The 26,858-nt window shown below is 40.9% G+C and overlaps 1 protein-coding gene across 2 annotated transcripts in view; it reads right to left on the bottom strand.

Annotated features, from left to right (window-relative positions):
• afap1 (actin filament associated protein 1) overlaps window positions 1-26,858 on the bottom strand; it is a 150,466-nt gene that overhangs the window by 109,719 nt on the left and 13,889 nt on the right. For both annotated transcript variants that reach the window (XM_083937348.1, XM_083937349.1), the window contains exon 2: window positions 5,476-5,604. In XM_083937348.1, the coding sequence (XP_083793474.1) occupies window positions 5,476-5,604 (129 nt within the window). The remainder of the gene's footprint in view (window positions 1-5,475; window positions 5,605-26,858) is intronic.

Genomic DNA, 26,858 nt, shown 5'->3' with positions numbered 1-26,858 from the left:
GCTGGTGGTACTCGAGCTCTATCTGGTGGTACTTGAAGAAAAATAAAAAAGGAAACATTAGTTACTAAATTAATATAACGTTAAGAAAATACTAGTTCCTTGAAATGTAATTTAAAATAGGTTTAGCATTTCCTGGAGTATTTTTGTTTCAGTATTTTATGTATGTTATGTTAGGGTTAGACCTGTTATTGTTGTCCTTGTCATTGTTTTCCTTTGATGACAACAATGTCCACATCCTGGACAAAGAGGACAGATGGTTTGAAAGAGGAGTAAAAGAAGCCATCTATGCAAAAGTAGAGAAACCATCGCTAAACAGAGGAGGAGGTCTGAGACACCACTTATCTCCATTTTACAATGCTGCCCTATCATCCCTCCCCAGGAGATTCAATAATCTAACCTCAAAGAACAACTGTTCACAAATGGCCTCCTGTGACTCCAACAACTGTAGTTATGACCCAATAGAGCACTACCAAAGTAGAAACCAAATTCCCACCAACGACTGTCACTCTAACGGCGGCCGTTGGCACTTGGAGCACAAAGGGTTACAGTGACACCATCGGCCTTTTGAAAGGTTAAATACCTGGATCTCCACACCAGATAGTTGAACCAGTCCCAGCCTGGTCAGATGAGTACATGAACTGATGAAGCCTCTTGGATGAGAGGTGAAACGTCTTCCTAGACAAAAAACCAAGTCCAGTTGCTTTTTGACTGAAATTGCTTTGGGGATAACGATGACCTAGACAAAAGAGAACATTCACAGGCTCATTACTATTACTACTGCACATTGTGATTGAAATTCACCTGAGCTAAGTATTTCACACTGAAGTGAACCCAGTTGGTGAATGGTATAGTGCAGTTATTGTCATTATTTATTATTATTGTTTTGGTGTGTGTGGTCTACTGGGAACAGTACGGATTGTACAGTCCGACAGCTGCAGGAAGGAAAGACCTGTGATACCACTCCGTCACACACTTTGGGTTTGCCTGCAGAAATTAACCACCAGTTCTCTTGTTTTCCCTGCGTTGATTTGGAGGCGGTTCCGCTGGCACCAGTCCACAAAGTCCTGAGTCAGTCCTCTGTACCTGCAGGATTCTCCAGGTGAATGTGAATGGGTGAATGTGACAAGTAGTGTGACAGCGCCTTGAGTAGTCAGAAGACTAGAAAGGCGCTATATAGGTACAAGTCCATTTACCAATTACCATAGAGCTCGGTGTTAGAGGAAGATGGCGGCGTCATCCACCCTGATGCCAGGCTGGTAGACAAACTGAAACGATGGGCTCACCAGGGGGCGGAGATGGACAAGGACCAGCAATTCCAGGGTCTTCATCAGGTGGGATGTCAGTGCCACACTTGTAGCCGCTGAGCACCACGCAGGAAGTTTTCCACAGCTGTCACCCACCCTCGCTTTAGACTCAGGTTGAACATGTTTTCAACTATCCCGCATAGATGTCTTTACAGTAGAGGTTGCTCCTTAATAGTGATGTGCCCAGAGTTTCATCACTCACAAACACTGCCAGCCCTCCTCCTTTCCTCTTAACGCGCTTCCTCGTCCTGCCTGCCCGCAGCAGCTTGAAACCGTCCAGTGCAGAGGCCGTGTCTTGGGTCGGCGTAGTCAGCCATGTTTCCGTGAACACCATGATGCTGGCATCCCGGTATTTCCCCTGGTGCTGGGTCAATGCCGCTAACTCATCCATCTTATTGGGGAGAGATCTCACATTCCCCATAATGATGGACGGGAGAACGGGTCTGTATCTCCTCCTCTTGGCGCGGACCACAGCTCCGCCACGGCTCCCCCGTCTACTCCTCTTCAGTTCACGGGGAACATCAGGTCTCTTGTTGGGCAACACCTTAAACAGCTGATCCCTGCTGTAAACAAATAGGGCCATGGCTGCAACAGCGGTCCCCAGACACGGAAGTTAACACTGCATTAAACAAATGAAAAGCCAAAGTAAACATGGCGACTTTGGTCTCCATAGTGCACTGGTACATTTAAAAACACAAACATGTAAAAAATATATTAAAAGTAGGAAACAAAAAACAAAAGTAGAAGGGAAAGAGCTCAACTGTGGGAGAGAGCTGCTGTAACAAGCTGCCACTAGAGCAGCGCCATCTTGAAAGCCATCTTACAGCGTGGCTGTAGACAATCAACAATAAATAATCTTCTGATTAATAATAAACCTTCCTGTCTGTAGCTGAATATTGTTGGCCTACACTATTGCATTTTAACATTGGTCTTAGTGGTGGTAGTTCTTGCTGTTTGGACGCAGAGAAGAATGCTGCATGCGTCTTTTCCGTGTCTGAATCAGTAAATTTGTACTCGACCTCGCGGTCTACCTTTGAAATCCGTGAACGCACACTCAACAGAATTACTTACACCTGGCTTGACATAGACGCTGCTTCTCATCCTGGCTTGGTGTATGTGCCACCGATTAAGCCAGAATGATCAGACCAGACTAATTCAAGGCTGGCTTTTTCATTCATCCCGAATGTCTTAATTCTGCCTTCGTGCAACAGCCCTCAGGTTAAATATTGTCCAAACAAACATGATAATAAAGCAAAAGAAAAAAAAGAAAGGTATTTCTGCAGATCAAAGGGACTGGGTGGCTCTAATGTGTCCCACATAAATATATACAAGTATAGGGAAACACTGTTAGCATAACTCGTTCTTTTTTATGAACTATATCACCGTAAGGTGTATTAAAGTTCTATCACACCTGGCCCAGCCAGTGACCTCCAGGAAAGTCTGGATGACGGCAATGAAAAGAGTGATGACGGCTGGAGAGACAGCGGACAGCCCCGAGAGACGGCAACCGAGGTAGAAAGAGTTAGCCCCCCGAACTACAGCCCCCGTGAGGGAGCACCCAAAAATTGCTACGAAGAACCCTACAGAAAAATACCCCCACCAAGCAAGTGGTCCTGCTAGAACTGTCTGTCCCATGGGAGGACTGGATTGATGAGGCCAACGAGGACAAGAGGGCCAAGTAGGCTGAGCTTACCAGTGAGTGCCGGAGCAACGGCTGGAAAGCCCGCTGTGAGCCTGTCGAAAATCGGGTGCAGAGGTTTCGCAGGGCATTCACTCCAGAGAGTGTTCAAATTCCTTGGTATTAGAGGACTGCAGTTAAGGAGAGCCACTAACAACATTCTTGAGGCCGCAGAAAAGGCCTCACGGTGGCTGTGGATCCGTAGGGGGGATCTGTGGTGGGCGCTACTTGTACACAAGCCGGGGGGTTGATCGCCCCTGGTTGGGTCGCCTGGGGCAGAAGGGTGTCCGATGATAAGACCCAAAACACCCTGAGAACCCAGGTCCATCACTGATGATGTGTATACAAGTATCACCGTAAGGTGTATTAAAATTCTTCTATAGATGCCAGACCGCGGAGCAGGAGTCGTTTTCTAAAAGACTTTTCATGGTTCACCTTACGGCAAGTGGCAAGCATTGACGACTCACAGCAGTAAGTCACTGCTGGGTTCAATCCCTGGTACAGGCAGTGACTTCACGTAGAGCGGCTGCCCAATGCTCCTAGATGTGTTAAAGGCAAAGGACAAAGATCTATCTTTATAATAATAATAATAAGCTTGGGCACCGAATGAAAAACATCAAATTTAATGATTTCTGATAATGAGATTGTGATTCAGAAAACTTCTGTTGTGACGTGACAAAAGCATTTCGTTTTTACAGTCAATGTAAGGTCAATGTGAAAGGGATGAGAGTCGCTATCATTAGCCAACAAATTTATATATACATATTAAAAAAAACACACACATTTGAATAGTAATTTGAGAATTTCATTACATTACATTGTTAAATTTATATTCAAACCCTGAAATATTATTCCAACAGCCCTAGTTTTGAGGGGACTGATGTTTAGCGAGTACCTGAGTTCAGAAAATTTCGGCAAATTTTTAAGATTAGTGACAAACTAAGATAAACAGTTAAACTACATAGAGAAAGCTTCTGTTTTAGCTTGGAGTTGTTTGGAACAATTCACATTATCCATTTATCTTTAAGAAGTTTTACTGCACTGGCAGCCACTGTCTATTTTTCATAGAATCTTCTCTTTTGTAAAAATAAAATATAATAATGATAATAATAATAATCTGGAACTCTCAGAACACTTTAATGTATTCATTTTATTTTTCTATTATTGCAGGGACAGCGCACAATTGGAAGGAATTATGCCAGATCAGCTTATTTACATTTGTTGTCCCTGGGCAGGTAGACAAAGAACAACCACAGACCCACACAAATACATCACGAAACACAGCACAATACATCAAAAGTAGGGCTGTCAATCATTTAAAAATATTTAATCATGATCAATCGCATGTTTGTGGGAAAATTAAATTAAATTAAATGAATGAGCAAATATGCTGCTTTATAAAAATGTAAGTTTATTATTATTGCAACAAAACAAAAAAATGACAAATCATGTTCAGAATATTCTCTACAATAACCGTCAAGGTATTACATGCTCAAAAAAATATGAACATGAAAAAGTAGATTAACCTGAATGGAACATTAATTAGTAGGGCTGGACAAATATTTGAATATTCTTTTGTTGAGTAGGTATTCGATCTTTAAATTTTGGTATTCAGATATTCATTGTTTTTTTTGCACATTCCTTTAAAATAATTATGCCTTTTAATTAAACGAAAAAACACATTTTGCAGAACAGTTTCTCTTTTCCTCTCCTCACAGTCCGTTGCATGATCAACAGAGATCAGCTGCCGGAAAGTCACTAACTTGTTGTTCTGCTACCAACGTTAGCTGCTCTGTTTCAACTAGTGTTGCATGGTAAACCGGTACTAGAAAGGTACCACGGAACCCTGCTGTAAGAAACAATAGTATTTCATCTTTTATTAGTATCGGTACTTTATGAACTCTGTGCAACAGCTGGGCAGCATGTCTGTGTGCGGCTCCTCTCTGCTTCTTTACTGGCTGCAGCCAGAGTAGGCGTGGTTTCATAGTGTTTATAATCAGACAGACGGAGCGAAAACATAACAGACTGTCACGGATGCCACAAAATAAACATTCGCTTGACTTAACATCACAAGTAGGGTGGCAAAGGGGCTGAAAATTTCAAGAAACGTCCACGGGAAGGTCAAGCTGGGAATTTTGGAAATATTACATATTGGAATTAAAGGAATTTATGGGAATTATGGAAATTAACTTGAAATTGGGGGCAATTTCAACAAACTATCATAGCCACACATAAATATAAAGATTTTTTTTCGTCATAGGCAGACATCGTGAAAAATAATAGAATTAAAAAACTTTACACTTCAACAGATTTATTTGTAAGTAGAACTTTATCCAGTTTTAATAAATTTGTTGAACAATCAATTCTTCCGTTGAACAATTAATTAATGTTCTGTAAAATATTAATCAACCCCCCAAACCACACCCATTCAGAACTAAAATCCCCCCCCCCCCCCAATAGTTTAGTAGTAGTTAGGGTGTCTTTCCATCTCACCTTTATCTGAGAGGACTCTGTGGAGGATGTTGGAGAGGTGCATCTTCTTCTCTCTAACCCCAGCACTCAGATACTCCCTGTCCAACAAGTCAAGGAACAGACGAAGCTCGAACACCAGCTCCTCCATAGCTGCAGCACAAACACGAAAACATTAAGCAGTATATTAAGGGATGCCATTATTATTTCACACACTAAAGATTTAAGTGCTGGAAGCAGACAACAAGGTCCAACAGGGCTATCACAATCATGAATATTAGTAATGATTAATTCTCATATAAATAATTATGATCAATAATTGGAATGTCTATTTCTGTTATTTTTATCCTTTTTTAAAGTTAATTCGGGAATTGTGTTTCTCCATTGCATATTAACCACTTCCTGGTCAGGAAGCAAAGAGGAGACTGTGTTCTGCACTGTACATTTACTACTACACTACCTTTACCTCTCTGTTGTGTCAGACAACAACTGTCTGCTCCGAGTGCTTCCACAGTCACTGTGTTGCTTAACCACACACTTGCTATGCACGCACTACATACTACGCTTACAGTAACTTGCTGTACCTGCAGGGCAGAATCTCCATTACAAATTAAGAGACTTAAAAAAAAGTAGGCCTACAAAGGATTTCAGCATCAAGGAAACTGTGTTTTTATTATTTCTGAGTGTAAACAGTGTAAATTATATGAGAGAATATTTATTCAGCAACAAACTCTTTGGACTGTTTCTTCCTCTTTACCATGACTCCTTCTTGCTGCAAGTTTCCAGCATAGTAGACACTTACAGTTGCATTGCACAACTGTCAGAAACATATGCTTGCATTGAGAAAATGTATTACTCAGCTGGGAGGCATACAATTCCAATAGATTGTACAATTTGGAACTGGTTCATGATTCCAATAGCTGCAACAGATCAAACTGCCCAACAGCAGTAAGATCAAAACAGCCAAGTTCTCTTTTGAATTTTTCCACAGAGAGCAAAACAATAGGAGGGAATCCAAACATAATGAAAAGTGTGCTTATGTCCCTTCATCTCAACACACTCCTATCTCAGACCTTGTTGTGATACGGATGACATCGCATTGATTTCATAACTGTGACTCAATGGTGAAATGCTCTGCACAGCAATGCAATGTCATCCGTCAAACTCGGGGTCCTGGGTTGTTTTAGTGCAACTCAAGCTTTTGGTCAACAAGTAATCACATGTTTGCAATATCATGCTGAAAAGCAGCTGCAGACTGAAAAGGGAAGTGAAGTTAATGATGATACATTTATGCTGATCTATTAAACCTCTGTGAAGTGTGTAAAAGCTGACAGAGGTCCATGATCTTCTCTAGCGATACCCTGAGTCACACCCTGGCCACAACTCTGAGCAGCTGGGGTAATTGAAGGTTCAAGAATGCCTTTACAAGTAGTTGTTCAGGCAGGCTGAAAACCTGCCCAAGCTGGGGTATTCACTGAACCAATGACTCACAAGCTGACTTCTAAGCCCTGGTGTGGTATTTATTTGCTCACTGAACCCCCCCAACAGGGGCTCAAGGACTCTTCAGCAGGGGCATGCTTACTCAAACATAAGAGCTGCAACTCAAGACAACATTGACAACATTCCTTCTATCCCCCTACTTCTGGCACCTTTGCTCGGACCACATCCATCAACTTGGTTTTCATTTGGATCTCAACTACACACCCATAACGTTTTGTGACTGAATCTTGAATAGTTATCAAGCCAAGTGCATACAGTGGGAGGGCCAAGGCCCATCTTTCAGCCCTCTTGCTAAGAGATTTCATTTTGATCTCAACTACGCACTGGAGTTGTCACGATACAAGAACTTCAAGGTCCATACTAACCCAGGAAAATCCTCAATACCATTTTTGAGAAAAATAAAAAAAATGAAGGAAGAATTTTTAAAACAAAGATTAGAAAAATACAACACAAGTTGTCTGACAGATTTAAAACAAGACAGAAAACACATAAGTGTATGGTGAATATAAATATGACAAATATTTTCTTGTGTTGTAGAGCTCAGGGATTTGTGTGGGCATTAAACGATTCCATGAAGGAGGTTAAACATTGGATTCAGTTTGTGAATCAGTTGTTGTTAGTCAGGTTTATCCACAGTGTAAACAGGGATCTGCTCCATGCTAATGTATTCAGCGACAGTCCTGTTTGTCTTCTGTGTTTCAGCACTTGTTGCCTCTTTGCTGAGTATTCCAATCTGTGTGTCTGTGAAGACATTCCCTCACTACTATAAATGTAAATACCCCACCATGTTAGTGACGCTGATGACAGCGGTTGGTCTGCAGGTGGAACCGGTTATGCTACATTCACTTGTAATCAGAAATCTGGAACTTCCAACTCATGAGTCAGGCTTATATTCTTCAAAAGAAGCAAGGCACAGAAAGTGAGCTCGGATGAGGCCACGGAGATAGGTAGGCACAGACATAACTCCATCAGTTTTTCTGTCTCTGAAAACATGGCTCTTGTTTGTGGCTGGTGCTTTGTCAAATGTCATGCTACATCTTGGACTGAGACACACTTGGACCCTCTGTCTTTTGTGAGATCGGAGAGCTGCTTGGCGATGCTTGGCCTAAGCATTTTGAGCTGGAGTTCCAAGTACCAAGCCAATGCCACAGAACGTGGGAACGTTTCATTACCACAATGCCCTGCAGGAAATTTGAAACTGGATGTTGGCTGTAAAGGCTTGTCTAATCCAATCACGCTAGGCTGGGTTGCGGGTGCTGGGGCTGGGCCTGGCGGACCAACTGCAGGCAGAGGCAGACAGTCTCCTCATTTCGGCTGCTTACCGTTGCCGTGGTTGCGGTACTAGTGTTCTTCTTCACTGGGGGTGGTTTTCCAAAAAATTCCGTTTCTGTGCCACATTTCCTCCTCGTTTTGTCAGACTGTAAATGTACTAGTCTGCTGCTGCCATGGATGTATGCTGCATGGAAGAAACGGGAAACCTCTTTACTCAGCGACCACAAGCCTGCCTGATGTTAACAACGGAACTTCCGTTGTTCGTGCAGGTTCCGGCGCTGTGTAAAGCGGCAGCCAGCAACAGTTGCTCCCTCTCCTTTTCCGCACTTTTTTGTTATTTTATCTTATTTTACTGTCTTTTAATTAGTGCTTTTTCCTGTAAGTCGTAGTGCTAACCTTAGCCAACTATGTTCGTGAACTTTCTTACGTGTTTTTTCGTCCGTTTGTCTCATTCTTGGGACTATTTTTGCCGACCGCGTCTCCGTCTGGACGCAACAATGCGGCGGCTCCATTGTTTACACCCGTGAACAGCTGTTGTCGCTAACACCAACGGCGCTAATGCGGGAGAGGCCTGAAATCCCCAAAGAACTGAGGAGAAAGTATCAGTTTCAGATTACCAGTCAGGTAATGAACAGTGGAGACACTGTATCCTGAAAATGTCACTTTGTCACTTTATACCATCACTGCACCACTTTATTCAGTTGTACTGTCACTTAGTTCAGTAAGTAATGCTGCTATACTACACTGTCACTTTATACCACCACTACATCACTTATTTGTGGTACTGTAACTTACTGCTGCTACACTTTACACTGTCTCTTTATATCACCACTACATCACTTTATTTATTTATTAATGGTACTGTAACTATCTGCTGATACACTTACTGTGCTTTAGGACATGCTGCTACATTTCACTGTGGTTTACTGTAACTGACTTAAGTACGAAATGCTGCTACACTCCACTGTGCCATACTGTCACTTAGTTCTGTAGGAAATGCTGCTACATTTTTAACATTTTTAACACTTAAAACTTATCGCTCCTTCTCACTTATCTAGTTTGTACTTATTTTATTTCAATCTGCTGCTAAACTGCACAGTGTGTATTGTTGTATATTGTATATACCTACACTTAACCACGATGTCTGTTGCACTCTGTCACACTTAGTTCATTGCTTGATTTATCTGATGTTAGCTTTATTTTGATTTGATTTATGTTTATGCTTATTGTTACTCTGATCCTTTTCCGCCTTTGTATTGAAACTGTTGCACAATAATTTCCCTCGGGATAAATAAAGCTTCTTGAATCTCGAATCCGTTAACCTGTGTTGATTAGGCCTCAAAATAATTGAATTAAAATTCAAAATACACATAATCAAAAAAATCATTGTGCAAAATATTTTTAATACATTTTTTAAAAATCTCAGCACCCCTGGTGGTGACAAAACAAACTGCTTGTGTGTTTGGAGTGTCGTGAGCTCACTCTGACACCCTCATTCACTTAATCTTTGCCATACTGGCTGTTAGATATTTAAAAGATATATACAACTTTTGATAATTTCACATTTCAGAACCCCAAACGTCACAACAAATAGTAATATTCGTCTCTTTTCGACGGATACACCACCGAAATATGTCGACACATGCGACCAGACAGTCTGTAAAAGACCGTAGGGTGAAGGTTAGCACTGCAGACAAGGCAGGCGGCGAGATAAGCATGGCGGCTATTGCTAACCTCTGGGAAAAGCACCGTACAGCCCTATCCGCCGAGTTCAAAGCCCTCTCCATCAATCTTAAAACCTCCATTTTAACACTCGAAGCAAAGCTGGACCAGGTCCTCGCCACAGTGTCCGAACACGCTCAGAAGATATGCTTCCTCCAGATAAATGCAGATTTACAAGATGAGCGTTTGTCGACACTGGAGGCCTCCTTTGCCACGCTAGCAAAGAGCACCGCTAAGCTGCTGGCTAAAGTAAGCGTCCTGGAGTCCAGGAGCTGGCAAAATAATATCTGAGTCATTGGTGTAACTGAATCAGTGGAGGGGCCGTGGATGACAGCCTTCTTCGCGGTGCTGCTCATGGAGGTTTTCGGCAAAGGCTTTGTGGAATCACCGGCGGAATGTGACAGGGCCCTTTCATGCTATCCAACAACGCCAGAAATACCGAGGGATGATGTCGGAGCTTTACAACCTGGGCTTCAAACCCACGTTGCTATACCATGCCAGGCTTGTCATCGTGATGAAGGACGGAGGTAGGAAGAGGCGCTCTTCGGTCACTGAGGTTAAAGGCCACCTAACATCCACCCACGCGAAAGAAACCTGATGACCGAGGGAGGCTGTTGATTTCACCGCGGACGAGCTGCTATCATGTTATCGGGATAACCTTGAGTTGATGTGATGCCAGCTGTATAGCTGTGCTTTTTAGACTGCAGCACTAATAGTTAAAGCCCGGACGGACTGCTGATATTCCTATTGTTAAGAGTTTGAACAGAAATCGCTAAATGGACATTTTAACGCACTGCAGACATGTTGATTTGAGATCCAGTGTTTTCTGATAGTTTCTGAATTCACGTTTTTTAATTGTTCTTTCTGCGCCTGTTTTCACTATTATCTGAATTCAGATTATATTTAATTGGCTCTTGTGCCAAGAACTGGAAGCTCATCTACATGCAGATTTCAGTTCGTTATCATATTTTTTTCTTCACAGCTTTATTTCATTTCATTTCGAATCTTTATCGCTCACCTACACAGGGTTATCTGTGCACTCTAAGAAGATAGTGCAGTCAGCACCGTAACACAAACGTAAAACATGAGCTCCCGCAATGTAGTTAACATCAGGCTACAAGTTATTGTCACAGTGTGGAGACCTGACGGACCCGAAGCCTTCGTATGTGAGACATAGGGACAGACAATCTCTGCCGTCTGTCGGCAGCTCTCGAGCCGAGTGACAGCAGAAATTTACTAAACCAAAACAGTTTTCATGTCGGCTCTATGGGAAGAAATCAACAGTGTTTAACTGATTCATTGACTTTATACTTTACCTCCGTGAGTACCATAGGCTACACTGTGGCTAACCCAAGTACTATGCATCTCATCTTGTTCTCGTGCACTCAATATCATGTTTCGTTTCGTCTCATGAGCTGAGGGTCTGGTCACACCCCTTATTCTGAATGAATGGTATAATTTTTTTTAAATTGTACTGTCATGACAGCGATGGTCGGTTTACCTTCTATGTTGCATCTTCAAAAGTGCACAATAAAAATGTGACACTGAATTCGAAACAGAACATTGTAATTTTTGCACTGATTTACAGCGTGTGTGCCACTAAAATTTCTGGTTGCGCCCCTAAAAGTTTAAGTTGGGGGCCCCAGTTCTCCGAGTGAAAAAAGTTAGTCTGGAGCACTGGATGACGTTTTTTTGGATGGGAGTAGCCCTCAGATTGGGCAAGGTAGTGTTTTGTTCCCTTTTATGTTGTTTTGTTCTCTTTTGTGTGTTTTTTATAACTTTTTAACCCTTGCTCCACTACTACAGAATACTTCAGGTCACGCAGTGTCAGTCTAACTTATCATTATTGTTTCTAGGGCTAATGCTGTAAAGACAGGTACTGGAGTGCTTCTGATTTCCTGGAATACTACGGGAATGAACAAAGCGGTCAAAATCGGTAAGGTTCTGACACAGTTGCAGCACCTTAAGGGGGATGTGATGTTTCTGCAGGAAACACATCTCAAATCAGCTGACACTCCACGTATTAAGAGGGGGTGGATGAGGCTCCTGTTCCATTCGAGATTTACAGATAGAGTTAGAGGGGCAGCTATCCTCGTTCATTAAAGGGTCCTGTTTGAGTCAACAAATGTAATCCTAGATGCTGACGGCCGTTATGTCATAGTTTAAGGCACACACTTAGTTTCGGTTTATGCGCCCACCTGGGACGATGAACAGTTTTTCATAAGGCTATTTGCAAAAATCCCAAACGCTGACAGTCACTACATTATCATGGGTGGGGACTATAATCTGGTGCAGGATGAGACTCTCGACAGATCTTCTACTACACAGATTACACTATCCAAATCAGCACACACAATAAAAACCTATGCAACAAAGTTGGGAATTTCTGACCCTTGGAGGTTTAGAAATCCCCATGGTAAAGTTTTCTCTTTTTTTCCACATTCACCACACATTCTCCGGAATTGATTTCTTTTTACTCAATAACAATCTCCTCGACTGTGTGAATGCGTATGAATATCACCCAATATTCACTTCTGACCATGCTCCTACCACAGTTTACATAAGTTTTCTATGAGATACAATTCCACTTTCACCATGGAGGTTCAGCTGACACTTACTGTTAGATAGTAAGTGTAAAGATTTTGTTGCAACTCAAATCCGCTCTTACATTGAGTTTAATGACACCCCTGATGTCAGCAGTGGCACTTTGTGGGAAGCGCTTAAAGCTACTATTCGGGAAAAAGTGATATCCTATGTTTCTCAAATGAGAAGAGCTGAACGTGCTAGGCTGGTGGAAATTGCAGAGGAACTGTGAAAACGTGATTGAACTTACTCTGCCTCTCCATCCCAATTAAACTACTATCAACAGCCACACTTCTGATCCAGTGATTATCCACTTCATCTGATTTCCACACCGCACTATATACTTCTGAATAGGGATGGGCATTTGATTAAATTATCTTAGTCGATCGTCAGGAGAATTAACAATTGATTTTCGATTAATCATTAATATTTAATTAAAATTAACTACATTCAAAATGCAATAAAAATACTAAACACAGCGTTTTTTCCACATTTAGATCTTTATTATTAGATGAGCAATACATGTGGAAGTTCCTGAAGCATTTAACGGTTACACTTGATATGCGCTACTGTGCTCTTAAGCAGCGAAGCCTGCCGGTGCTCATAAACAAAACGGACCCTCGTTTTTTCCGAAAATAATAATAATATAAATAATAATACTAATATTAATACAAACAAACAATCATGTTATAACTTAACCAAAAATATATCACAGCCTACTTAGTTTGGACAGATTTTGACAAACGTAACTCAAAAATGACCAAAGGCACACAGTCGAGAAAGAGGGTGATTGTTACAATAAATTAGGCTTATTAATAAAGCTGCAGAAAAAAAGAACCAGTAACTCACATACATCTTCAACACCAGTCTACTGATTTTTGTTGAGAAAGATGAGCATGTTAACATGCTCTGGAGTCAGACGTGACCGCAGCCTGGTGACAGTCAGTCCAGCCGCGGAAAACACCCGCTCTGAGGGGACCAACGTTGCTGTGATGCACAGATACCTCCGTCCTAATTTGGCAAGCCGGGGGAACCTTATTCCATTCACTTTCCACCAGCTTGTAGGGGTGCAATCCAGGTGTCCCAAGTGTCATCACTTATGTAGTGGCAGGTGATGGTGATGTAGCTCTCCGCTGTTAACGCGGTCCAATAGTCTGTTGTTAGAGCGACTTTTTCAGTTGTGCTAAATTCTTTTAACAGCTCTTGCTTCCGTTCTTCGTAGTGAGTCTCTATCAGTCGGGTGATGGTACGTCGAGACGGAATGTGATACGCTGGTTCCAATAAGTTTATCAGTTTTGTAAAACCTTCGCCCTCGACAATACTTAAGGGCAGCATATCCATCTCAATGAACTTGCAGATCCCTTGGGTAATTTTCTCTGATCGTTGTGCATCGCAGCTCCTCCGTGTCCGTGCTTACATCGAGTTGATGCTAGGTTGAGACTGAGCGTCGGATCCACCGCTACTAACCAGGGTCGGATGCGTGTTGTTCAAGTGGTACATCATTTGAGTCGTGGCCGTGTTGTACTTATACACAGCTTCGCAGTGTTTGCAGTGAACTAAGTCATTTTTTAAATCAAAATGATCCCACGCCACACTTCGCCGTGACCTCGTCCTCTTCATGAATACTTTTGAAGTAGACGGAAACTCAGGAGGGCCGAGATCCTCCCAGTGGCTTTTTTTCCAACATTGCCCCCGTGTGGTAAAATGTTTAATTGCTTCCACATAATGAAATTCATTTCATTCCTCATGACCCACACTACGCAACAGAACCTGCATTAGTTTTATCGATGAAAAATGAATGTCATCGACGAAATCCTTAATAATAAATTAATCGATCGTCGAGTAATCATGCCCATCCCTACTTCTTAATGCAGCCCAATTACTACAGCGACCACTAATACCTTACCCTGTTTAACCTACCCTCAGATTGATATAAATATCGCTAGAGAACTCTGTAGACAAAAGGTGCACAAAAGGATCAAGTCTATGCAAAACAGGAAATCTCCTGGTCCCGATGGTTTTACTGTCAAGTTCTTTAAGGCGTACTCGATGCTATTAGCCCCCATGCTCGTGAGAATGTTCAAGGACTCCTTTACTGAAGGCAGAAGAAAGACAGGGATCCTACCTCATGTGGCAGCTACAGAACGGTCTCAATTTTAAACGTAGTTTGTAAGATCCTAGCTAAGGTCCTCACCCTCCGTGTGATGTCATCAATAATTTCCCTAGATAAGACAGGCTTCATATTAGGGGGAAATCCATTCTTCAACACCAGAAGGCTGCTCAAAATCATCTTCGCACCTGGATCGGCAACTCCCGAGGTCGTAGTGGCGCTAGATGCAGAGAATGTCTTTGACCAGCTGGAGTGGGGCTTTCCATTTTTCATTTTGGAGAAATTTGGCTTAGAGCGTACTCACACTGTCCTTCCGGACCGCGACCCGAACTTTAGGGTACTTGTCCCCCCTCCCTCTCCCCAGCCCCGTTTGTACTCACACTGCCAGGGCCGGCCAATGCTTCTTGCTGTCCATACGCCATCACGCCGTAACACGTCACACGCATTGATCGCGTGTGTGTGGCTTTGTTTACAAATCTTTCCATAGACCTTGGAGTTTTTGTGCTCTTGTCGACTGTTTTTGAATATTTTCATCCGACCAAATCTGCAGTAAACACTCCACCTCCGCATCACACCAACATGAACCTTTCACCGCCATTGTTTTTGTTGTTAAATGTCCGCGCATGGTCCGTCCTTCTATTTACATGCCCGAACAGGCGGACATAACGCTACTGCCGTAGGGCTCGTGCTCGTGCGCGTACACGTGCGCACGCTCGTGCTCGTACATGTGCAAACGGCTCCGCTAAAGCCCACCTCTTTCAAGCGGGCCGTGGACAGCCCGCTGGCCGCAGTTGTGCGCGGAGCGGGTGCACTCACACTGCTTAAAGGTACTAGGCTTTAGCTGAAAAAATGGTTTTGGCCCCGGCCAGAAGGACAGTGTGAGTACGCTCTTAGACTTTATTTCTTGGGTAAAGCTTCTGTTTGTAACCTCCTCTGCATCTGTGGTGTCTGTGGTGAACGGTGTCTGTTCATCATATTTCCCTTTCAAACTTGGGACCCGGCAGGGCTGTCCGCTCTCACCCTTGTTGTTCAACATAGCCATCGACTCAATAGCCATCTGGCTTAGAAACCAGAATGAGTTTAAAGGCATCACTTGTTTCGGTCTAGTCCACAAACTTTCCCACATCCTCCCTCCCCCCAGTTTCATCAATTCTGGATCAGTTTGAGCACAAATCGGGGTATAAGTTGATTATTCAGAAGTGAGTTATTTTTTGTCAACAACTTGGCGAGATCACTCCAACAATCCATATTTCCTTTCAAAACAGCTAACAAGGAGTTCAAGTATTTGGGAGTGTTTATCACCAGCTCCTTCAGGGACCCTTTTCAAAAGAACTTCCAGCCACTATTAGATAAATGAAAGTCAGACTTGTCTAAATGAGTGGGCCTCCCCCTGTCCCTTGCAGGCCGGGTTAATCTTATTAAGATGGTCATTTTACCAAAGTTTCTGTATCTTTTTCAACACCTCACAATTTGTCTAAATAAATTGTTTTTTTACTAATCTAGACTAAAAACGTAACGCTTTTATTTGGCAGAATAAACCAGCCCATATCAAAAAACATATTTTTCAACTCCCTTAACTTGAAGGGAGACTAGTAGGGAGAACTGGGCTTGCAACATTAAAAGAAATGTAATATTGGCTCCGCGGTGGAGTTACAGATGTCTGCCCACCCTGGGCTCCTACTGAGATACTGAGAACATCTTCCTGTTCATTGCAATCTTTGGTCGCTGTACTAACTTCAGTCTTGAGGATTTCAGCGACAGCTTCTAAGCGGTGGCATGCCGTGTGCACGCATGCATGCCGTTTTCAAGACCTTTGCTGACCAGAGATCAGTTCTTATGGCCCAGTCCTACCATTGCTTTAGTAGTTGGAAATTGCAAACTGGTCCTGTATCAGAAGATTAGCTGTCATAATGTTATATAATGTGAACGCTCCAGAAAAGCTACTAAATTGATCTCTATTGCCGTATGTACTTGTACATTTGGTCTGCACTGCTGGAAAAGGCTGTGAAAGTCACGTAATATACCTGTCATAAATGTTCCATAAAGAGTCTGTAAAGTGCCGGCTTGGAGTAGAAAGGAAGAGATGGCTGATGTTGCTTAGCTGAAGTTGTCTTATTCGCTCACCCTTTCTCAGGTCTGTAATTACAGTTATTAAGGTTAGTGTGTTTTCTTCCCATTGGACATAGAACATCACAAAGCAGGGCCGACTGCTATTGAACAGTACAGGTGGTGAACTGTATGAGCAGGTGTTTCCCTGACCACAAATATACATCTGCAAAACCCTGATCTGAAGAAAGAAGGGAGGAAGAAAGGGATAGGGAAGGAGGAATAGGTCAGTGCTGACATAGGTTTACAAAAGATATGAGCTAAGAGGAGGAAAGATGGTGGGAGAAAGAGGGCTTCTCCAATAGCAAACTTAAGATAGATGTTTGAGCAATAACAATGATGCTCTCTTCGGAATCTATAAAACAAAACTATAGAGAAACTTCAGGATTCTTTATTCTGGTGGGAATAGGGTACATGTGGTTTTCTTAATTGAACCGGGAATGGTAGTTGCTTGGGAGTGAGAAATGACACATTGTAAACGACAACATCTTCTCTATTGTTCCCTCTTCTCAGCTGCAGAGCTGAGAATGCCCTGACTAGTTGATGCTGTATTTTCGCAGCCTCCTTACATTACTAGGATGTAGGCATAAGAAAATTTCTGATACAGTTACAAGTGTAATCAAAAGGATTTTCATTGTTTGGGTCTATTTAGTAATGCTACTGTAAACCACCATTGCTCCATACATAAGGGCCTACATCTTAGTCTAACATTTATTGTATTATGCTTATGGTAACTATAATATCTGTGTGAAATAGCCAAAATATCTTAGTCATATCATGTAAATCTAACTGCACTTGTCACTTGTAACTGCTCCATTATGATGATACCTTACCCTGAACTTTGCGCCCTTTCTTAAGGTGTTTTTATCCAGAATATAAGTCACATTGGCGGCCAGGCATAGGTGGAAATTTGACGTCCTGTCTCTGAAACCAAGGTGTTATATTCCTCTTTTCAAACCAATCCAAATTAAAAAAGCAGAGACTAATCTTTACAATAATAATGATCCTGAAAAACTGTGATGTGCTATGAGTAGTGATGTCCGAATGAAGCTTTGTGAACCAGTAGTTGTATTTGTTGAGCCCACTAGATGGGGTTTTAGGAAAAGGGCTCAATGAGTGATGATTCAGTGTGTTTTCAACCCTTTGTTGAACAGAGAGCTCCTTCTAGTGAAAAACCAAAGAACCAAGATGAAAAAGCAGGAAAATTGTTTGCCTGAAGGATAAAGAAAATGCAAGTTGAGAGAACAATTTGCAGTATAATGTCTGACAACTTAAAAGTGGAACCATTAGAGATACTGTGGCTCAGTGAAAGAGTGGTTCGTCCTCCATTCGAGAGACCGGTGGTTCGATCCCCACCTCCCCCGGTCCACATGTCGAATTGTCCTTGGGCAGGACACTGAACCCTGAATTGCTACTCGTGCTGCGCATGACTGTGTAAATGTGGTGTGAATGATTAAATTAGATAGTATGTAGATGTCCACTGCCATCAGTGTGAATGTCTGGGTGAATGTGACAAACACTGTGAAAGCGCCTTGAGTAGTCAGAAGACTAGAAAGGCACCACCTAAGTCCACAAGTCCAAGTCCATAAATAATACTCTCAGAGACTTTTATAAATTACTATACAAATCGGTAAACAGAAAATAGTAAAGCACAGAACATGTTTTCTACAATAAAAGTAACAATTTCGGACCATAGTGGATGATGAGAAATCAGCACTAGATCATACATTAACAACAGAAGACCTTTTGGCCATGGTAAAGCCCCCATTTGGATGGACTATCAATAGAATTCTATAAAACATTTAAAAGATAACTCGTAAGATCGCTTCTTGAAATGTATGAGGATCTTTTATTGAGCTGGTGCCTCCAGGTTCATTAAGCAGTGTTTCCCCTACCATTATATTGGGGTAACACTTATATAAACAAACTGAAATTATATCTTTATTTTGTTGTTCTTGAAATCATGAAGTGATTTTTGATTTAACTTTGGACTATTTCTGTTGTAAAACATTATTTGGACCTTTTGGACAATTATTTCAAAGAAGTTTTCTGATGCCTAGTTTAGCTCATTGTGCAACACACTGATTTAAACTGAGTTTGCATTGTGGCTATGATTATTGCTTGTATAATTGTGATCCTTCTGTCTGGTGATTTGTAACACCTTTTAACACTGATTCATTTATCCATGTGGGGATTGACACTTCAATATGAATAAACACTGACTGGCACGCTAAGAAAAGAACATTCAGGCAATCTGCTACAGTGCATTGGAAACACGTGAAAACCATGATTCCTTTAAATATTTTGTCATTGCATCAAGTATATTCCATATATCGCCCACCCCTAAAAGCTATGGTGCCTTTTAAGTGGAGTGACTGCATCAGACGATGGGGCACCATTTACTAAAAAGCCTTTTATATGCTATATTGTTTGTCAGCAACCGATCATATTGTAATTTAGGTGGCAGTTTGGCCTTATGTGCTCTAAATAATTTGTCATGCAGTTAATACACCAATCGTAATTATAACTCAACTCCTGGCATTGGCTGTGTTCTTCAACACTTAAATTATAGCAAAACCATTGGCACATATTTTTAACCTGACCATAGTAAGTGGTAAATTACCTAAAGTCTGGAAGACTGCACATGTTGTCCCACTTCTGAAAGGTGGTGATCCAACAAACCCTAACAGTAACAGACCTTTATCTAAAATCTCAGTGCTTGCTAAGGTTTTGGAAGGAATTATTAGTAATCAATTAAAGGAGTTTTTATCGAGTAATGGCATTCTAAATGACTTACAATCTGGTTTTAGAAAAAAAAAAAACACAGTACTGTCACTGCTTCAATGAAGGTTTTAAATGATATTATAAATGTAATTGATGAGAAAGAGCATTGTGCTGCATTATTTTTAGACTTATCCAAAGCTTTTGAAAGTCTCTGTTCTATTACAAAAGCTTGTTAACTTAGGGATGGCCTCTAAAAAAGTTAAATGGCTTGAAAATTACTTAAGCGATAGAACACAATGGCCCTCATTTATCAAATGAACATACGGCAGAAAAATGTGCGTACGACCATTTCCACGCAAACTTCGGCATTTATCAATTTGGACATGAGCAGGAGCTACGATCAAATCTCACGTCAGGTCTGAGATCGTGTACGCAAATTTGAGCCTGTGGATTTGCGGTGCAGCACAGCAAAATCTGGCTGAAAATAATTAACAAACCTCAGCTGTCATTAAGCATAAGCAGTCACATATTAAGAGCAGATATAAAACAAAAAATTGTGGTTGGAGCAATTGATTGTACTCATGTGCGTCTGAAGGTACCATCCATGAATGATTACGCATTCATTAATCGCAAAAACTACCACTCGATAAATGAACAGGTGATTTGTGATGCCAAGCTATCGCTTTTAAACGTGGTGGCCACGTGGCCAGGGGACACACACACGATTCTTTTATACTTCAAAACAGCTGTGCTGGCGCGCGGCTGCAGGAAGGCGCACTGCAGAGCCAAAGTCATCTCCTCGGTAAGTGGCTACCCTCGATAAATTGCATTAAATGAAACAAGGTATCAGATAATTAACATTTTGGTATGGTTCTTCTAGGTGACAAAGGTTATCCTCTAACGGAATAAACCCGCTGGCAAACCCCGCTACAGAGCAGGAGCGCAGGTTCAACAGTGCGCACACACGCACACGGTGGAGCGCTGCTTCGGGTTGACTGCCTTCGTTATTCTTTTCCATACAGCGTTTTATGGGCCCCTTTTATTCCACTCTTAAGACTGCCAAAAAGCACATCTTTATTTTGCTTGATCTTGGATGTCAGGATGCCGATCTCTGTCGGAAAAGTTTCTTTTCTTACCTGTGTTTCTTGAGGGGGGGATGAGGCCTCCGAACCTGGAATATTTAAGGGCGTAACATGTTAATGACGATTGAATTCAGCCGCCGCATTTATCAAGGCCCGCTCATTCGTACGCTGAGATTGGTCAGATACGAATGTTTCATAAATCACACGTGTGTCCTGTCGTACGACCAATTCTGCGCTCAGATCGGCGCCCGTTTTCACGCAAAATTGATAAATGAGGGCCATCGTGTCCAAGCTGAGGGTTTATTTTCTCACTTCATGACTATACAAAATGATGTCCCCCAAGGGTCCATTTTGGGACCCATTTTATTTACTGTCTATATTAATAATTTGTGTCACAAATACAAAATTTCATTGTCTATGCAGCTATGCAGATGACACCATTATTAATAGCTCTGCCTCATCTTTAGAAAGTGCAATTAAGGACCTTCAATCTACCTTCAAAAGAGTTCAGAAAAATCTTTGTGAATTGAGACTTGTATTAAATGTTAATAAAACTAAAATGATCTGCTTCTCAAGACTTAAGACCGTTGTATGTCAGACAAATGTAAAGAACATACAGATTGTTACTCACAATAATAAGGTGATTGAGAAAGTCTACCTATAAATACCTAATAATACTACTGACTAAAATTGCTTTGGTCCCCAAAAGAAAGAATTGCATTTTTTTCAGTGATTGGATGGCAAACACATTTAGTGTTGTGTAAACTGCTCCGAACGACAGGTCAAGTTTGTGAGCTCAAGTTGCAAAAAATGGTCTCACTACATGAAATTAGGGTCGTAACGATATACTGAACTCTTGATTATATGTGATTCACAATACGATTTTCCCATTTATTTTTTAACAAAATTAGATTTAAGACAAATTATGAGAGAAAAAGTAGGGAAGCCCTAAAAGGGCATAGATTACATACATTTTATTTTTCTGTTTTTCCGTGATAATGAGATAATACCTCTATTTTCTTGTGATAACAAGATAATTCTCCTCTGTTTCTCGTGATAACGAGGGCGGCTGTGGCTTGGTGCCAGAGTGGGTCGTCCTCTGTTCGAGAGATAGGTGGTTCGATCCCCATCTCCCCCCGGTCCACATGCCGAAGTGTCCTTGGGCAAGACACTGAACCCTGAATTGCTCCCCGTGCTGCGCATTGGTGTGTAAATGTGGTGTGAATGGTTAGATCAGATTAGATGGTATGTAGATGTCCACTGCCATCAGAGTGAACGTCTGTGTGAATGGGTGAATGTGACAGACACTGTGAAGCGCCTTGAGTGGTCAGATGACTAGAAAGGCGCTATATAAGTCCATTTACCATAATTGGTTTGAAATCTGGATAATCAGTGTAGCAATGTCAGAGGAGCAGGAGAATATTGATTACCTTCACATATCTCTTTTAATTATGGCTGAAACAACTTTATGCCTTTTTATTACTGTTAATGTTCAAATTAGTGTGCATCATCTAAGTAGACGTTAGAAAGGGTTCAGCTTTATCAGAGGCGTGAATGAGCCTGATGTCCTCATTGACTACAGTTTTATTTGTTTTTTTAAACAAACTTCATTGTCAACAATATTATATTAGAACAACATAAATACCAGTACAGGGAAGAGTTTTACAATTTTCTCATAAATATACAGTTTAATTTCATAACAGTAAATAACCAACTGAAATCATCTGTCAATGTTATCTATAGTCTTCTTCAAGATATGACAAGTCTTTATGAGGCATGACAAGTCAGGTGTGATGGAAATCTCAGGCCTATCACATTTCATTCAATATCCATCAAATTAATTATCTCGTCATGTCAGGAAAACAGAGGGAAATTATCTCGTTATAACGAGAAAACTGATCAGAATGCAATAAGCCACCTTTTATTTATATGCCATTTTATCCACACATCCACACAAAGATGCTCTCTACAACTCCCCACTCGGGGGGAGGAGGAAATAAAGAGGGGCACTTGTCTTTTTTATGTTTTTGTGCAATAACATAATCCACAACTTACGTGCATTAATTTAATTTTATTGCTCATTTCTGTCATATACAGTCTTACATATTTTATCTCATGCATTTCCTCTACATTTTACTTATGTGATTTAATTTTCCGTGAATTTTATTTTACCTGTATTCTTACATCTACTTCATATATATTTAACTAAGAGTTTATTGTTTACTGTGATTCTATACAGTACTTTCTGTATTTAATTATGCAAAGAGTTTATGGTTATCTTATACTGTATTTTTCATACCTCCCTTGGGTTTTTGTAAGCTACTAGAAATTCAATTTCCTCACGGGAGTCATCCCAAAGGGATCAATAAAGAGAAGTCCAAGTCTGTGCATAAAAGCTAGGAAGAGAGACGAGGAGTCAGCAGCTGTAGAGTTTGATTACTCGAGATCCTCAAGAAAATAGTCCCCAGTCAGCTGTGTGACTTTTTACATTATGAGTTATTTGACGACTTCCAGTCAGGATTTAGAGTAAATCATAACACTGAGACAGAAGCCTTTTAACAGCCTCAGACAAAGGTCTGTACTTAGATCTTAGTGCGGCCTTCGACACTATTGACCATCGCATCCTGCTACAGAGACTGGAGCATCTAATTGGCATTAAAGGAACCGCATAAAGCTGGTTTAAGTCTTATTTATCAGACCGATCTCAGTTTGTACATGTAAATGACAAATCTTCCATGCACACTAAAGTCAGTCACAGAGTCCCACAGGGTTCTGTCCTTGGACCGATTCTATTCACCTTATATATGCTTCCCTTAGGAAATATTATAAGGAAGCACTTCAGAAATTTTCATTGTTATGCTGATGATACACAATTATACTATTTATCAATCAAACCAGAAGAAACCGATCAGTTAGATAAATGTGCATTAAGAAAATAAAAAGCTGGATGACCTGCAATTTTCTGATGTTAATCTCAGACAAAACTGAAGTTATTGTACTTGGCCCCAAAGGCCTCTGAAACTCAATAGCTAAAGATATTGCTACTCTGGATGATGTGTTGTCCTCCAGCACCAAAATAAGGAATCTGGGTGTTATTTTTGATCAGGATATGTCCTTCGATTCTCACATAAAACTAATGACAAGGACTGCATATTTTCACCTGCGAAAAGTAGAAGTATTGTGTCTCAGGAAGATGCAGAAAAACTAGTCCATGCATTTGTTACTTCTAGGCTGGACTATTGCAACTCCTTATTATCAGGTGACTCCAACAAGTCTGTTAAGAGTCTCCAGTTGGTCCAAAATATAGAGTACTGAAAAAAAAAAAAAAAAAAAAGGGTCATATTTCTCCTGTATTAGCTTCTCTGCACTGGCAACCTGTAAAATCTAGCATAGAATTTAAAAACGTTCTCCTTACCTACAAAGCTCTAATCGATTTGGCACCGTTTTATCTTAAAGAGCTCATAGTACCGTATTACCCGACCAGATCACTGCGCTCTGAGAATGCAGGGCTACTTGTGAAAACTTTTGTTATGATTTGAAACTATAAATAAAATTGAATTTAACTGCTGTTGAACCTTTCACTATCTCTGCTGTTGAACCTTTCATTGTAAACTACAGAAAACGGCCTCACATAAACAGCATTATATCCGCTCAGCTCTAGTTTTACATGGCTCGTCTATTTCTCCTCCACTGAACGCAGGTATGTGGCCCTCCAGCAGGTAAAAACTACATAGAACTGAGTAAAAACGAGTAGAATCTGAAAACATACAGCACAGCTTCCAATCCTGCAGAACCAACTGAATTAAAACTCAATGTCACAAAGGTTTCTGTACAATCTTTTGTAGCTTGTAAAGAATACATGTGTTGCCACAAGGAATATTCCTGGGCATGTAAATGGTTAAAGATAAATCAGTTTATGGTTAGCTGCTTCAAATTTGTAAAACGGATGTAAAAGTCAGTGTATCCAAACAATCATGGTACAGGGCATGGAGACTACGCTGTATTCGGACTGATGCAAATAAAGCATGACCCAAGTTCACAAGCTTGGGTTCTGCAAAGAAACTTTCAGCTGTTCACTGTTAGCAACATTCAGCACAACAAGCTGATTGACGTATCCTGTGTTGGGAAAGTTCATTTTCTAAATTAACTAGTTCAAAGTTCAGTTCACAAATTTTAAAATGAACTAGTTCAGTTCATAGTACACAATGCAAAAAATGAACCACTTCTTTTTTTCAATATGTTGCTGCAAGCTTTTATTTTTCAAAATTATTGTCTATATAGAACCACAGCAATTATTTTATCAAGTTTAACACAAACTATGCGTCAGATTTCATCTTCATATCCAATTTTGAATCTTATCCAACCAGGGTTTACATTGGAATTTAGGGGACAGCATTTCCACATTGTTGCTTTAACACTTTGCTGCTGTCCATTCTGTCCACACACGAGCAGCTGCAGCTTTCTCACCTACCGTATCTTTTAATGTGGAATTATAAAAACAGGACAGTAATCCTTAAGGTGCAATTTTTTTTTATTTAAATCATTTTTCATTTCAGTACATACTAAAAAGGAATACTGGAAACCTGGCAAATATACCAGGTTCAACAAACAAGTTACATGAATAGTAAAACCAGGAACCAGGCTGAGGTATGAAATTAAGTTTGAACTTGAAATTTATTTTATGAAAGCTGGGCTGTCCACTTTACTCAAAGTGGGCAGGTCTCGGATGATTTACTGCACCTCCAGGTTTTCCACACTGCATGAAAAGTGGCATTTACGGCAGTTATCATGGTAAATTGCCGTGAAACTCCCAGCCAACTGGAAGTCAGTGATAACTGCCAGGATAGATCTTAGTATTAACGTTAACTATGGACGCAAAATCCAAGCAGTGGTTGATGGAGGAGACAAACTGTCTCCTCAGAGTATGGTCGTTGTCTGAGGTAAATCCCCATCCCCGTATACAGACACGACGTGACTTCCAGACCACTTAAACCCACCCGCAGCTTGGCTCGAGGCAACAGTGATACGCTGCTGCAGACTTAACCCTGGTAAGTTTCACTTTTCAAATGTTTCACCTTGTTGCAAACCAACTATACATTTCTTAGCTGTTTGGTTTACCAATTTAACGTTAGTGATAATATTGGTAACAGCACCCGAAATGCTGGCTTGGGTAATGTAAGCTGGCCAGCTAGTGTGATATTGTTAACAACAGCCATTGTTAACAGTGCCATTGACTCACTAAACGTTAGTAATTACCAAAGTGTCTTAACACCTGGTTTCACAAAAAGCGGACACTGGGTAGAGTGTAACTTAGAGGACAAGTTTGTGGTTTGAGACTGTTTTCTTGTTTGTTGTTGTTTATAGAGCTGAAGGCGATCGAAGATAATGAAACAGACCGTGGGCCGAGAATGCAGGCCCAACAAACTCTGAGTCTGCCCTCTGAGTTGATCCTGACATCGGAAACTCTGCCTTTTCTGAACAGCCGATCAGAGTTATTTCAATCAACTCTGAGTAGGTTGAGCATGAGCATAAAAAAACATCATCAATGGAGCTCTGATACTACAGTTTACCATGGCAACAGGTAAATTAATTTATTCATAATTATAACCTTTTTTCAAACTCTGGAATATACTGAGGAGCAACCTCATTTGATATATAGTCGAGATAAAAACGCAAAAGCCTCCATTTTAATCCAGTGAATGTAGAGATATTAATGCATGTACTGTGCACCTGTGCACATTTATCCTTAAAGAAAGAAGCCTTATTCTGAGGAGGGAAAGTGTCAATACGTTAACACCATAAGTCATTCTGTGTTCTCCATTAATTCATAATTTTAAATAAATATAGTTCAAGATTGGAAAAAATGTCCTGAAAAATAATCCTGCTTTCTGAAATAGGGCCTGGGAGCTATGTGCACTGGACTATAGCTTGCCCAGACCGAGGGTATAAACAGACACCATGCAAACATTGAGATTTACATTCACCAGCCACTTCATTAGATGCTCTTGTAGACACTGATCCAAAACAAAAGACAAAAAGTCTAAAATGTAAGTAAATGTCTGTGAACTGATGTTGTTTTCATTTGCTTTGACAGACTGAGCTTGTCCCACAGTGAGGCTGTGACTTCGTATTTGGTGGAAGAGACTGGAGTCTTTATATGTAAGTAACTTTAATCTGAAAACATTTTCTGTTTTGTTGTACACGAGCACTCTTGTAACACACTGAACTGTGTTCAGTTTTGCAGTAGAGACAACCCACCACAGAATGCAACCAACCAACATCATATGACCCTCAAGCAACCAAGACAC

Source organism: Echiichthys vipera (assembly GCF_963691815.1).
Source record: "Echiichthys vipera genome assembly, chromosome: 22".
NCBI classification, from domain to species: domain Eukaryota; kingdom Metazoa; phylum Chordata; class Actinopteri; order Perciformes; family Trachinidae; genus Echiichthys; species Echiichthys vipera.
This window is presented reverse-complemented; position numbering and strand designations above follow the sequence as displayed.